Below are 15,476 nucleotides of genomic sequence, written 5' to 3' on the forward strand. Positions count from 1 at the left end.
TGTCGGATAAGCCCTTCAAGAATTACTGCCAGGAAAAAGCTCCTTTCTATTAAAAAAAAAAACACAAAACAACCCTCCTTTCTATAGATAAATGATGTACTTCCTTACATCACACGAGAATCCAAATATTCCACTAGGTTTGCCCTCTTTGCTTTTATGACGAGGAAGCTCACAGATAAACTTATTTACTGAGAGTAACAAATTCAGACCTGCTAGCTTTTTCATCAAATTGCTTTGTAATTTTTTCTCATTTTCTTATTTAAAGCATCACTAGGTTAATTTTTTGGGGGGGGAATCATATACATTGCTGGAAGTTCTATAAATATCCTACAGAATAGGACTGATACTAGGTGTTCAGATGTTGGTGGAAAGCCTAGCGCTATGTTACCCATAAGAGCTTACTTTTGCAGGGAGAGGTCGGGATATGAGGACGGAACCTTCCATCCATAGAGTGTATTATGGCCTACAGAGCACTGGGATTTGTGTTATCTCCTTTGCTGTTATAGTGTGTGAGAGTGCTTGTGATCCTGAGTGTGCAGATCAGAAAATGAGGTCCCGAAATGTCGAGGGATTGTCTAAAGTTGGACAGTTAGCAAGCTTTCAGAATCCCAGCCAGTGCACTGTCTCCTAGGCTGTGCACTGTGCTGGTCACTCTTTGGAGCCAAGGAGATGGAAGGGGAAGTGAGACGGGGGAATTCCAGAGGGGGAAACCCCGGAATCTCATAATGGTACCCCTGCAACCTAGATACCGGGATTTAAAGGACTTTGTTCTTGCTCCCCAGGGACAACCATCTCAGCCTGGGCTCTGGACACTGTGTGGCTGTCCCTGGCTGCAGGAGGCTTCTTTCACAGTCCTTTCGGGCAGGTGTTCCAGTAACTGCTTTGTAGGCTTGGGGTCTACAGGCATCTGATGACTGAAAGAAAGATGGGTTGCCATCAAACCCAATTCTCTAACATGCCCAGAGCCTTCCCCTAGGTGAAACTTTCTTTGGGATCTTGTAGCTTCTCCTGTCTTAAAGGACAGAACATTTTCCTAAATGAACCCTGCTAAGCTCAACAAAAGACTTGATGTTACTCTTTTTGGGTCAACAGTTCATTTAGATTTGTCTTCTAGTTTCGTCCCAGGTTCGCCACTTTCAAGCTGGGCAACCTTGGCCAAATCATTAACCTCTCTGAGCCCAGAACAGAGGCCCAGAGATTATGAGATAACATCAGTGAACCTGTCATCCAGCTGTTAGAAATGACTGTTTTCAACACGTCCACATACATCTCTCACAGGTTAACTTTATCATGGGCATACACCTCAAAGAAAGGGGTCAAACCTACCCTCTCATTATGTCTAAATATTGGACGGCACATCATGAAGTAGGTGGGGGCCAGGGCCATGATCCCTCTGCCCCTGGAGAAGGAGTGAGTGGAGGGGCTGCCAAAGCAGGACAAGATCTTAGGAAAGTAAATCCTTAACTAAGAAAATAAAGCAAAAGACGAAGTAGAGGAAGGAAGGAGATTCCAAGTGGGAACAATGAAAAGAGGAAGAGAGAGGAGAGACAGTGAGTGAGGAAAGATAGGAGGGAGGGAAAAAGAAGGGGGTGTGCTCTGGTTTGACTGAGATGGATTTGGGGGTTCAGGGCTCCGATCAGCTGCTGCATTTGCTGTGGTCCCCAAGCCAGAAGCCTCTTGGGAGTGTTGCAAAGTGCTGTATTTTGTTTATTTTTGGAAAGGTTCTGTCCAGGCTGCATGTGCAGTGAGCCATACCCTTCTCTCTTGTTCCTTAGGAAAAGGGATGTCATCCTCCGGTCAGCTGGAATCGAGGATCCAGGAACTCTAACCCTCTTTAAGCATTGTTCTGGAGTAAGACAAGGAGCTGGGCATAAAGTATTGTTTCTGCATCCCTTTCTTACAAGGTACTGAGTTCCCTGACATGGAGGTATTCACACAGACATTAGATAACCACTAGTTGATGGTGTTAGGGGAAGATTCAGACGACCCCAGCTAGGACCCAGTATCAGTGGGCAGAAGCATGGCTCTGGGGGTGAGGGTGGGGGTGGGCGGTTGCCCAGTTCAGGGGCAGGGGCAGAGATTGGGAGAGGACCCACACTGTCGGTGGATGGTTGTGTTAAAGGAAAGGCACCATACCACGGGTTACCTTCTCTCTCTGTCTCACAACTGTGTTTTCACAATGCTTCCTCTTTTTAAAGTAAAAAAAAAAAAAAAAAATCACAAGCTACTGCCCTGTCAACATGTCACCTTCAAAGAAATTGTTGACAAGGCACCACTCTAGAAAATGCATTCAGGAAACAACCTCTCTCCAGCTGCATTTCTAGATTCAAGCGTTCTCCCGCCCAACCCCTTCAGTTCTTCTCCTTCTTTTTTTTTTTTAAGTTTTAGTTTTGCTTCAAGCATGACTTTTTGTCACTTTGGTTCTCCTGTTCAACCATCTGAGAATGTCTTCCTCTCTGGCACGGTACCGTCCAACAGAAATAGAACGGGAGTCATACGGGTAGTTGAAAATTTTTCTTGTAGTCACATTAAAAGTAATAAAACTAATAGGTGAAATTAACGTTAATAATGTTGCATTTAACCCAACATATTAAAAAAAATTCACTTCAACATGGAATCAACATAAAATTATGAATGGGGAACCACACATTCTTTTTTGTGTGTAAAGTCCTTGGAATCCAGCAGTATTTTATACTTACAGCTCATGGGTTCGGACGAGCCACGTTTCATGTGCTCGGCAGCTGCCTGTGGCTGCTGGCTCCCAGGTGGGACAGCAAAGGTCCAGCAGATCAACCTGAACCTCTCTGCCCAGTTTTGAGAACATGGACTTGCGTGGCCAGTGGTGCTCCCATGGCCTGCACACAACCACGGGACTAGCTCAGCTGCTTCTTCATTGTCCCTTGAATGCACCTGCCTACTTGCCTTCCACATGTTTGTTCATCAGTGTCCCTCCTCCTATTCCTTCCTCACCCTTAAACGCCTGGTACATTCTCCAGCAACATGGTGCTTAAAAGTATGAGCCATACGAATTCATAATCACCTGGGTCACTACAGCTTAACCTACATTTCTTCTCCGTAGCTAGATTTTAATCTCCTCATAAAGCAGAGGATAGGTTTATATTTCCTTAGAGTAGCCTGTAGTGTCTAGAACCATTAATAATGCTAATAAACACGTACCGACTCGTTCACTGAGGAAATCAAACCACTGCTCAAAAGGCAGTGTGTTTTTATTCTCTCTTTATCACTGTAGCTACAAGCATTTCTGAGCAATTGCTTGAGTTCAAATAGTCTTCTCTTACATGTGGCCAGTTAAGAACTCATGCAGCCACTAAATTACAAAGGAAATGGAGATCTGTTTATCTTGGGAATAACCAGAAGCAAGTGTGCCCTTCTGGACACTTTGACTTTGCAGCCAACATGTTCAGAAGTTAATCTTCAACCAGGGTGCTGTCTCTCCTATGATTTTATGACGTTCATTCTCCAAAATACCATCCTGCAATTTAGGGATTCTGCCACCAGATGGTGATGGGGCATCTTGGTCACGGTCACACAATCAAGACCGTAAGACAGCTGCCAAATAGTCTAATAATGATATTTACAAAACACAATTTTTAAAAATTCATAAGGATGCTTTGGTGCCTCCATTCATAATTCATTAACTATGATTAATCACGGCTTCAATAGCTCTCCCAGATAATCATGAGACACCCCTTTCTATCTAAGTTGGTAATAAACTGGAAGTCAAATTTTTCCTGGACTTGATAATTGTTCTGGAACTTCAGTCTGTTGGACATGAAAAACCCTTGCAAAATCTTCCTGCAGCCCCTCACAGGGGCTTGGGCTGTGAGACCACCCCCCTCGCACAGTTCTTTATGCTGTGGTTACTTGTTTATCCTCTCTGCTCCCCCTCCCCCCAGCATGGAGGCTCTAGAAAGGCAAGAACTTACGGTCTTGTTCACCACAGTCTCCTGTCAATGCCGAGACAAGCACAGGGCAGGCCTGCGGTCAGTACTGTTGAGCACTTACTCACACTGTGACTTTCAAGTTCTTTCCCCACAAACCAAGTGACAAGGACTACAAACCAATGAGAGCTGACCTAGTAAAGCTTCTCCACTCCCATTTTTTCCTACCTCCACTGCTGAGGAAGGCCTGCAATGAGAGGGCCTCCGGGGAACCACAGGCTTCAGTTTTCTTTACCTTCCTTGTCATACAGGATTTGTTAAGTGTCTCCAGTCATTATAGACCCATGGGTATTGCTGGGTTAGTTCCCAAAGTCACTTCTCCTTGGGGCTCCTTCCGCTCTGATTTCCCACAACTCTCCCTAAAGCCTAGGGATTTGAGGGCTTGGACTCTGGAGACAGAGACCCAACTCTGAAGCTTGGCTGTGCCACTTACCAGCCCTGGGGCCTCAGACTCCTCAAGCTCCAATGTCTTCATCTCTAAAATGGGAATTACAGTAGGACCTACCTCACAGGGCGGTGGTAACACTAAGTGGATCAATCAGACAAAGGAACCACAGATCACATGCACAGAGTACCCCACAAACAGTTATCTCACCCTGCCCTCCAGGCTCAGATCCAGCCTCTGTTAACTTTCCATCCTTAGTTTTAGCTCAGGGTGTCTGCAAGGTTCTGGAACACAGAAAACCAGCCAGCGTACACTGCTATCAAATGATCAGAGCTTGTGTTCTGAACAGAAGGAGAGGACCTCCTTCTACCTTTGTGAATGATACATCTCTCGTAATCCAGCCTGCAATTTACCAAGTGAACTCATTGGGTGTTTTGTTGGACTTGGAGAAATGGGGCTCACTCCTGATCTCCCCCGCCCAAGCATGTAATGGTTTGCAGAATGCTAGCAAACAAAACAAATCAAACAAAACCTATCAAAGCAAGCAAAGGAAGAAACTCTAGAACGTTTCTGTGCAATCCCAATCCCAATGAGAAGTATAAAGAAAGAGCTCCCTTCCTCTTTAACTACAAGGTGTAAGCATCGCTGCTTCTCTCTCCGACCTGTGCCAAGTGATGCTCTACCAGCCCCGTGACGGCTAAGGGGAGGACAGTTATACAAACGGTTAGTGGTTAACCCACATGCCAAATTGCACTGGAGCAGTAAGATGTAGAAATACACCATTGTACGTCAAACCATAGCACAGTTTCTTCTAGACACTTGGTTTATTAATCACCTGCAAATTTATCTTGAAAAAAACAAAGCAATCTGGTGCCAATGGCAGGGGATCCAAAGGAAACAGTTCCGCTGGCAACTTGTCTCAGGCAAGCTAACGCCTTCTTGTTCTGTGCCTCAGTTTCCCCACCCATGAAATGGGGATCAGGATATCATAAACAAATGACAAATAATGAACAGTCATGAAGCTAACTGAAAACAGGGCCCTTATAAAGCCCGGAAACCACGAGCAGCCAGCGTTCTCGGGGAGCAGGGGGCACGGGGAGGCGCATCCCAGCCCGCTGGCTGGCTGGCTGGCTGGCACGGGGACGGTCCCCCGGGGGAGTTACCTTCACAAACTGCACGTCGCTCAGGATGTGCACTGAGTAGTCAGGAGTGTACAGGTTGTTGTTGCTGCCGCACAGCTGGGTGTTGCTGCCCCCAAAGTCACTGCGCTCGCGGTTTGGAGACTCGGAGCGGTTCAAGCCGCTGCAGCGAGAAGGGGACCGGTTTACTGCAGATGGTGGGGGAGAGGCCAGGGGACAAAAGGCAAGGACAGGTGGGCAGGGAGGAAAGAGAGGGGGATGGAAAGACAGAGACGAGGGGAGAGAGAGAGAGAGAGAGGTGTTTACTGAGGGCCGGAGGGACTTCTGGGCAACGCTAACCCCAGGTGCTAGACCCAGGCCCGCACCCTTCACAGCGGAGACTCAGGGCTCGGCTCTGCTCAGGCCCCTCCAGCTCCCCATACCCTGCACCTGGGAGGAGCTGGGCAGAGGTGGTCCGCAGCCTCTCTCAGTTCAGGTCTTTGGACTAATGTCAGAGATGAGGACCATGCTGTGAGTGTGGGTATAGCTCCTCCTGAGCGAGAGACCCTCTGCCAGGATCTCAACTCTGCTCACAAGCCTCATTGTTCAGAAAGGTGAACGCCTTAGGTCTGAAGGCACAGACGACTGATCCTTGTGGTGGTGAGCAAGTTAGCAGGGATCACTCAGGTCTGCCCTAACACTGGCAGGACCCTGGACAAGCAGAGGCCCACAAACTATATGGGTACCGATTTGAGTCACATGAAGAAACTGTTAAAATTCGCTCCATCCTTGTCCTTGACAATTATGCTGGCATAACTTGGAAGGCAAGGTCCAACTCCTTAGGATTTCTGTTAAAGTGGAAAACATGATACAGGGCTGTATGGGGACAAACAGCCCCTGACCTAGGGGCTTCCCGGTCCCCTTCCCCCGGGGTGGCTTAGAGAAGGAATTCCGGGGTTCCTCCATCTGAATTGTGGTTCAAGAGGCAGAACACAGGCTCTGGCCCCGTGAGTTCCTCACCCCACAGAAAGGGGTAGGACTGAGGAGGGCCAAAGTGAGGTCCTCTAAAGTGTGGGTCTAAGGCAGGACTCCATCTAGGCTTACACGAGAGCAGGGGATACTGGAATAATCCACAGGCATCCTAAATGTTCCGAGTCAGGGTTGGTTGGTTTGTTTTCCCATTTTCAAGAACCTTCTAGGGAAACTTCAATTAAGACCGGCCCTTGGTTTCTAAAAGGATTATGTGAACTACCCTCCCTGGATCAATGGAAGAGAGGTTCTTCAGGTGACCCGAGCCTGATCTCAAGCACAGAATCAACCTGAGGGAGAGTGCCATGCCATGTTTCCTTCCCCAGAGGGGGAGGGGCGTGCTGCGAGCTTCTCGGAACACAGACTGAGTTCAGGGGCTCCAGTGCGGAGTCTGGCTCCTCAGAAATTCCGCTCCTGTGCTTTCAGGGGAGAACCCGGGAATTCAATCCTGTCTCAGGAGATAACGGTGCCATCAGTCAAGATAATTGATTAGCATCTATTTGGAGCGAGTCCTTGAGGGTTGATGGTGTGTTTAGCTGCAAGCTGTTACCGTTGTCTGGCAAACCACACAGTGGAAAGGGTAAAATAACAACAGGCAGCATCATTTTTCTCTTTAGAACCATAACAATCGCTACCTTGATAGGATTATAGAATTAAGGATTCTAATTCCAGTGTCCTCGTCTCCCAAAGTGCCCCTCACGTATACTCCATTACTTCTGCCGGAAACCTGGGGGGTGCCCCCAGACCCTTGCTGCTCCCCCAGCCCCATACCAGGCCTTCTCACCTCCACTGTGGACATAAGCCTGTTGGTCTCTATCTCTGTCCCCCCCAAGTCCCAATTCCCTGGACCCCTAAACTCCAGGGAAGTTTTGGGGACTTTTTGTCCCCAAAAGTCCCTCATGACCTGACTCCTGCTTTCCTGTCTGGTCTCATCTTGAGGACTCTCTTTCCCTCCCCTGCTTGCTCTGCTGCCCTCAATCATGCAAGTGTTCCCCCACTTCTTCAGAAGATGCCATTTCTCCTGCCCACCTCCCTCTACCTCCCCAGCTAAGACCTTGGTCATCAGGTCTCAGCCGAAGCTGATAGCTACCCTCTCTGAAGACTTTGGCTGTCCTAAGATTTCCCTGTTTTCTTCTATCACTGTCCCTTGTTCATTCCTTCAATGTACTTTTCACAAGTTTTAATTCATTATGTGTTTGGACTTGTGACATCTACTCAATTCAATGCTAAATTCCACGAGGACAGAGGTCTTGTGTTTTCTGGTCATTGTGGTCCACTCAGTATCTAGCACTATGCCTGGCCTAGAGTAGGTGCTCAATAAAAATGTAGAGAATGAATGAATCAAAACCTAAGCATCCCTTAAAGAGTTTTAATGTAGAACCTAAATTTTGTTTAAAAAAAGATTTCAGAGCTCTCAAAGCATCCTGGATGGGAAAGCCTTGCCTTTGCAACTTAAAATCATCCTGGGGAAGCTGACTTCTCCAAGAAACTAAGGGCAGAGAGAAGGACACCCCAACATTGTGGCTGGACAGAGTCAGAGAGTGTGCAGTGAGACTCAAGGGCACCAAGAGGCTTCGCGCTTTGGTACAGTAACTTGAGGAGAAGCCACAGGGAAAACCAGGACTTTGTTTACCTAAAGCACATGAAACTGGGGATCCTGGCCTCAGGTCTCTAGGGCCCTACTTCTCCACTGGGAGATGGAGGGCCAGACCCTCTTCCACAGTGACCAAGGACTGAAGCCAGTGACGGTGCCATGGAGAACAGAGTGAAGCACCCAGGCGACTGTAAATGGCAGCAGTACTGGGCAGAAGAACATGCGTTTCACTTCTGGTTCTGGTCCCTTGAAAACAAGCTGGTGCATTCTTGGCTTGGCTAGACCCTTTGTGGTCTTCTGAGGTGGTGGCTGCCAATAAATCGATGGCACTTCCTCAGGGTAACTGCTGTGGAAAAGAGGGGCAGGCAGTTCTGCTGGAGGGTGACTTCTTTGTCATGTGAGTGGAATCTGGAACACCATACCCTGACCTGGTGGGTCTTGTCCTCAGCGCAGTTTGGAACCATCGAAGGGAGTATAAGTAGGGCCTGGGAAATAACCATCTCTCCCCGACAACCCTCCAGGGTTTTGCCTGGTGGGACACGTGCTACATATATCCCATGTGTCCTGTTCCACCTTGTCATCCCTTATATCACAATCCCAGGCATATGCCAGGAGGATGGCAGGGAGACAAGGCTCTCTTGTGTACTAGACCACTTTCAGCCATAGAAGGCTCTGCCTGAATCACTTCCACACTCTGCTGGAAATAGAGGCCACAAACGCCTCCCCGTCCCACCCAGAGCTCTGGTCCTCACCAGCATGCCACTCTGCTGCCATTCCCAAGACCACACGTCAAATGCAAGTGACATCACTGTCGTGCTAGGAGGAGAAGTATTGTTGTGTTCTGTTTTTTCAAGTAAGAACAAAGCTATTGAAGGTTTATTCAGAATCCCAAAGGATTCCCAATACGAAAAGATACAACTGTCTTATAAAGGTCGGGCCTATAAAAGCAATTTTTCAAAAGGAAAAAAAAAAAAAAAAAAGCCTCACTTCACAACAAAGGAAGTCCCAGCTCATGTGAGTGTTGTGCAACATCAATGTTTTCATGTCCCGGAGCCTGACATTCCTCAATAGGTAGGATGCTGATGACTCGGCATTTTGGTAATTGTGCACATACACTCAGAGGTTTTTGAGCAAGGGAAATGGAAATGCTTTTAATAAAAAAAGAGAAGAAATCAGTAACAGACGAGTGTCCCAGCAGCATGGCAAACGAATTCAAGTTGTATAATTCCCCTTGGCATTTCCTAAGAGCAGAGGCCCAGGCCGGGGGGGAGTGAAGTGAAGAGGAAAATGTGAAACTACAGTCAAAGAGGTCTAAGAGGGGGCAGACCCAACAGTGATCAAACTGACCACAGAATTCCCCACCAGGAGGTAGGCCACGCCGCGGACATACCCCTTTGTCCCCTCTTCCTTACATCGCACCGTCAAGCTAGCCCTGGAGACTGGGTGGTGGGAAGCCAGGTTTTCTTCTCTAGACTCTGAGGTGCAGTGGAGAAGTGTGATAGACCCCTTTCCTTCAGCCTCTGCGTAGTCAGGCTGCAAGGGATATCTATCCTAGACAGCAAGTTGGAGATACTGAGGTTGGGCAGAGAAGATCCTGGGGTACAATTGGGTGTGGGGCGGGAGAGGGGGTGGAAGAGGATTTGACACTCTAACTGGGGCTGAATGGAATCTCCTGTGCACTGATAGGCACGAGGCTCCCTGAACCTACACACAGCTCTGTGATGCTTGCCTCACTCACGACACCTGTACCTAGAGCAGAACCCATGATACAGGAGAATGCCCCACTTCCTGTTTCAGTCTGGGGATTTGAAGGGAAAGTAGGGTTCAGCGGCTGCCTGCTTCTATCTTTTGGAGCATCAGTGAGGGACAAGAGGGAACAGCCCTCTCTCGTCATAGTCACTGTGTCATGGGCCACCTGTGTTCTCCAAACTGGATGGGGGACCTTAATTACATAGGCCTATAAGAGTACAAACTAGGATTATTAAAATTCATCATTCTGGGGTAATATTCAACATCAGACAACCAAATGCCAAAAGCTCTCTGTCAAAGCTACAATGTGAACTCTGCAAATCAGCCCAAGTTAGGAGCCCAGATGAACTCGCTCACATTACACGGAGCTTTAATGGTTCCCAAATGTTTACGACACACAAGCCAACCCAAAGGAGTATTGCCACTTACCACATTTCACAAAGTAAAAGGATTATTTTTAGAGACTCCCTCTATATTCTGGGAGGAAACGGTCCCCATTGATCTCAAAGCACATTACAGATGTCATTTGAACACTGAAAAAGAATCACTGCTCCTGACCTCTTTCCTGCCTCTGTGCTTTTGTGGATTTGGAAGGACTGTCATGGGGAACTTGAAATCATCTCCACTGGGAAAAAAAAGGAATGAGTCTGGGGAGAGGGGATGATAACTGCAGTGGAGCTGTGAACTCTCAGTGGGTTGATCAGAAGTCTACTTTTTAAATGAAAGCACCTGCAAAGCTGGCTAATTACATCATACCCTGGAAGTAATGCAGTGCACAAAGCCACTCCTCTCTCCTTATTTCAAACTAAAGCTCAAATAGAAGGAAACTGCCTATGTATGGATAATGGTGGCAATCTTTGGTTCAGGGACTGCTGGCCTCAATCCACAGAGAGCACCATAATTCATTATCCTGACTGCTTTCAAAATGCTAGTAAGTCACAGTCCTCTAGGGGGCACAAAATGCCCATGTTCAGAGGGGTAGCCAAGTCGAGGACAATAGAAGCAGGACCTAAGAAACTCAGATTCCATACATCACCCATCAAGACAAGGGCACTCCTTAATCCACATCACCTATTTTACCCATCTCCCCATCCCTTCCCCTCTGGGAACCATCAGTTTGAGTCTGTTTCTTGGTTTGTCTCTCTTTCTTTTTTGTCTTTGCTCATTTGTTCTGTTTCTAAAATGCCCCAGGTCACTATATTGTACACCTGAAACTAAAAGAACACTGTATGTTAACTATACTGGAATTTAAAACAACAAAAGAATTTTGCAATGTATACAATATATATTTATCAAATTATCACATACATCTTAAATTTACAGTGTTATATGTCAATTATGTCTCTATAAAACTGGAAACTTTGTTTTGAGTATAGTTGACACACAGTGTTACATTGGTTTCAGTTGTACCATTTAGTGATTTGACAAGCTACCCTCTATCCTATTACATCGCTATCAGTGTCACTGACTATTCCTTTTGCGTTGCTTTTTATTCCTGTGACTTATTCATTTCAAGTGAAAACTTTTTGTTAAAAATAAAAAAAGAATTGGAGAAATTAGAAAAAAAATGTAACAGTAAGAAAGAGAGAGATTTGGATTCCAGTCTTCATCCTTCACCTTCTCACGACACAGGTGATACTGCTGGATGGCTCAATGTTTTCAGAGGCTGTTTCCCTACTTATTGTTTTGCAATGTTAATTCCTTCCCATCTCCTGAGGTTGTTGTGGGGATCAAATAAAATGACTGGGTTCTTTTTAAACGTAAAGGCCCTATTAATTTCCAGGATTTCTCTCTCCTCTGTGTAAGATGGGGGCAAGATGTAATATAAGCAAATAATTGTATTTGGATCATAAATCAAGTATGGGGCCAGACAAAAGGAGACCGAGTGAAAGGAGGTGGGGAGGAGAGAGTCGAAGGAGAAGACAGGCATCCCCGTCCTTTCTTTTTTTTTTTAATCCAAATTGGCAATGAAGAAGTCAAACTCTCTCTCTTCGCAGATGACATGATTCTTTATATGGAAAACCCAAAAGACTTCTCCCCCAAACTACTAGAACTCATACAGCAGTTGGCAGTGGCAGCATACAAAGTCAATGTACAGAAATCAGTGGCTTTCTTATACACTAACAATGAAAATATAGAAAGGGAAATTAGAGAATCGATTCCATTTACTATAGCACCAAGAATCATAAGATACCAGGTGCCTGGGGGGCTCAGTGGGTTAAGCCGCTGCCTTTGGCTCGGGTCGTGGTCTCAGGGTCCTGGGATCAAGTCCCGCATCGGGCTCTCTGCTCAGCGGGGAGCCTGCTTCCCTCTCTCTCTCTCTCTCTGCCTGCCTCTCTGTCTACTTGTGATCTCTCTCTGTAAAATAAATAAATAAAATCTTCAAAAACAAAAAATCCTTTAAAAAAAAAAAAAGAATCATAAGATACCTGGGAATAAACCTAACCAAAGAGGTAAAGGATCTGTACTTGAGGAACTACAGAACACTCATGAAAGAAATTGAAGAAGACACAAAAAGATGGAAGACCATTCCATGCTCTTGGATCAGAAGAATAAACATTGTTAAAATGTCTATACTGCCTAGAGCAATCTATGCTTTTAATGCCATTCCAATCAAGATTTCACCAGTATTTTTCAAAGAGCTGGAGCAAATAATCCTAAAATTTGTATGGAATCAGAAGAGACCCCGAATTGCTAAGGAAATGTTGACAAACAAAAATAAAACTGGCGGCATCATATTACCTGATTTCAAGCTTTACAACAAAGCTATGATCACCAAGACAGCATGGTACTAGCATAAAAACAGACACATAGACCAGTGGAACAGAGTAGAGAGCCCAGATATGGACCCTCAACTCTATGGTCAAATAATCTTTGACAAAGCAGAAAAAAATATACAGTGGAAAAAAGACAGTCTCTTCAATAAATGGTGCTGGGAAAATTGGACAGTTATATGCAGAAGAATGAAACTCGACCATTCTCTTACACCGTACACAAAGATAAACTCGAAATGGATAAAAGACCTCAACGTGAGACAGGAATCCATCAGAATCCTAGAGGAGAACATAGGCAGTAACCTCTTCGATATCAGCCACAGCAACTTCTTTCAAGATATGTCTCCAAAGGCAAAGGAAACAAAAGCGAAAATGAACTTTTGGGACTTCATCAAGATCAAAAGCTCCTGCCCTTTCTTTTTTCCTGCTTTGTTCGTCACTGCTCCACTCTGCAAAGATAAAACAAGGGTGGGAAGAAGTTGGCCTGCTCTCTCAGCTTTGTGGCTCACTTATTTCTTGTTGGGTTGAAGACCCAGGCAATGGAAAATGAGGGGAAGGTGGAAAGAGTTCTCTGGAGCAGCTGCCACCCACCAGGCTTGGATCAGAAGTTACAGCACCTCCTGGTGGGGATGGGGCTGGGGGTGTCACACTGCAGGAACAAATCACCTTCATCTTGGTCTGATGCTGGCTTACCATCAAGTTTTTCATAATAAATATCAATGAACTAGAATTAATCTTCCCTAAACTAGAGTTACAAAATTACAGAGAACTGGCTTGTCTGGTTAACTGAGGGTAATTTAAACGGTAATGACATCCCTGCTTTGATCCTTCTGACTGAGTATCTTTTAAAAATGTAAGCCTTGCCTTTCGGCTGAAGCTTCATAGCTACTTTTCCTTCATGAAGATTCCCTGCATGTGAAGGATCTTGAAGGTCCATGATGTGGTCACTTCTCATTTTGCTGACAGGCAGGAGTAGACCAGTTAGCTGGTAGAAGTTACCAGCCTGGCACCCCGCATGGACCGTGCTGGTCAGTAGTCATCATGAAGGCATGAGCTCTCACAACGCAAGAAAGATTTTATTTCTTGGTGGAAAATCATTAAATGAGAGAGAAAACCTTGATGATATTTGAGAAAGTGATTAACTTGTCTTGTACAGATAAACATGGGAACCAGATGGTTTTTGATGGGAAAAATGTGATTTGGAAGAAACAGGAGTCAACATAAATTCTTCTGAAGCTGCAAACTTGGGGGTTTGAGGTCTCAGGACACAGCCTTTTTGAAAGTTGAGGGTCTAGTGTACAGATAGCAAAACATAACTGAATTCTTGCTGGCTGAGGTTATGATGGGGTCTCAGAATCCTATTGTGGCACTGGGATAGGGAGACAGATGTGGGGTGGGGGTACAGGGAACTGGACGTGTTTTTACATTCTAACTTCAGGGAGGTTTAAGACAGAGATTCTTGGTTTGCTCATTACTTGTTTCATGAGCCTGAGAGAGCATCCTCTAGACATGGAAACAATACAAACACTTCATCAATTATTTAGACTGATTACATTCTCCTCAACCCTTGGGTTACTCTGTAGTTCTATGAGGAGCTGCCTGACCCAGTTAAAAAGAAACCCAGCAACTTTTATACAATTAACAACAGAGGTTAAACCTAATGAAAAGTTGTTTTGAAATTCTTACACATATTCTTTGTATGAGTAAGGCCAGAGAGAATATGGTCACCAGAGAGCAACATTACAGGGGAAGATGAGACTGGGTTAGTTAGTGGTCAGCTAAAGGCAGAGGCCACAGAGAATGAATGGTGGAGGGAAAATAGGTAGCAGTAAGGGGTGGTACTCTGTTGGTTCTTTCTAGTCCTGCACTCCTCATCCCTCCATTCTGCAGCGAGACAAATGATGAGGAAGAATTCACACCAGCCCTCACTCTATCATCTCTCCCCGTACCTACACAGAGATTTCCCAGGAGCTAAATTCACAAGTGACACCACTGACTCAGCAACGCCTGGGCCGTGTGTGCCAGGGAGTGTTATCTGTGCGATGGGCTATGCCTTAGTCCTGGCAGTGCCTGTGGGAGACACTAGTTCCCTCGCAGGACAGCGACAGAGACCAATGGCCTCTTGCACACCCCACTGACTCTACGGAGACCCGACACACCCACGCATGTTTACCTGGGGAGCCCGCCAGAGAGTCCCCTCTGCTGAAGGCGAAGGTACGGGACACAGAGACGGGCACTAAAGAGTCAAGGGCCAAGGATTTGTGAGTTGCAAAAGGGAAGATAAACAGAAAAGGAGAAAGACAAAAGAGCAAAGTGTGTGAGTGGGTCTGTTCTTGAGTTTTCACAACGTCACATTTCTCTGCAAAAAGGAATCTTGCCTCTGAGAACAGGGAAATTGCAAATCCTCTCAAAGTCACCCTCCAGAAACCCAAACGTAAAACGGCCTTGGCTGAAAGTCTTTCCGGAAAGATGCGCAGCAATCTTAGAGGGGATTCGACCTTCCGATGACAAGAGCAGGCAGGGTCCCTGGCGGGGTGGGGACGTGTGTCTACAGCATTCTCCGTGAGCCCACAAATAGGCTGGGGGTCCCACACCGCCTCGCCCCCGGCACTCCCCCACTGCCCGCGGGCTCTGCGCGCCTGCGCCGCGGCTCCAAGCAGAGCGCATGCTCCGGCCAGCGGCGGCCGGAAGAAGCCTGCCTCAGCCTCCCAGCAGCTCTTCGGTGCTCCCAGTGCCGGGCGCCAACTGTGCATTGCCGGATCAAGCGGTGTTTCTGTCTGGGAAATCTGTCTTCCTCCCTCTTATCCAGTTGTTCAGAGTGTCCCTTCCCTGGGGACTAAATGAAGTCCGTCTGCAGAGGACAGC

At 46.4% G+C, this 15,476-nt stretch overlaps 1 protein-coding gene across 2 annotated transcripts in view; it reads right to left on the reverse strand.

The window, feature by feature from the left end:
- The window catches only part of CNNM1 (cyclin and CBS domain divalent metal cation transport mediator 1), a 60,443-nt gene that overhangs the window by 8,363 nt on the left and 36,604 nt on the right, over positions 1–15,476 (reverse strand). Inside the window, exons 7-8 of one of the 2 annotated variants that reach the window (XM_004749514.3) lie at positions 14,785–14,847; positions 5,511–5,674 (exon numbers count right to left, since the gene is read on the reverse strand). In XM_004749514.3, coding sequence (XP_004749571.1) covers positions 5,511–5,674; positions 14,785–14,847 — 227 coding nt within the window. The remainder of the gene's footprint in view (positions 1–5,510; positions 5,675–14,784; positions 14,848–15,476) is intronic. The other variant, XM_004749515.3, reaches the window with a different exon arrangement.

Source organism: Mustela putorius, unplaced genomic scaffold (genome assembly GCF_011764305.1).
Source record: "Mustela putorius furo isolate JIRA1106 unplaced genomic scaffold, ASM1176430v1.1 tig00003909_pilon_pilon_pilon, whole genome shotgun sequence".
Taxonomy (NCBI): Eukaryota; Metazoa; Chordata; class Mammalia; order Carnivora; family Mustelidae; genus Mustela; species Mustela putorius.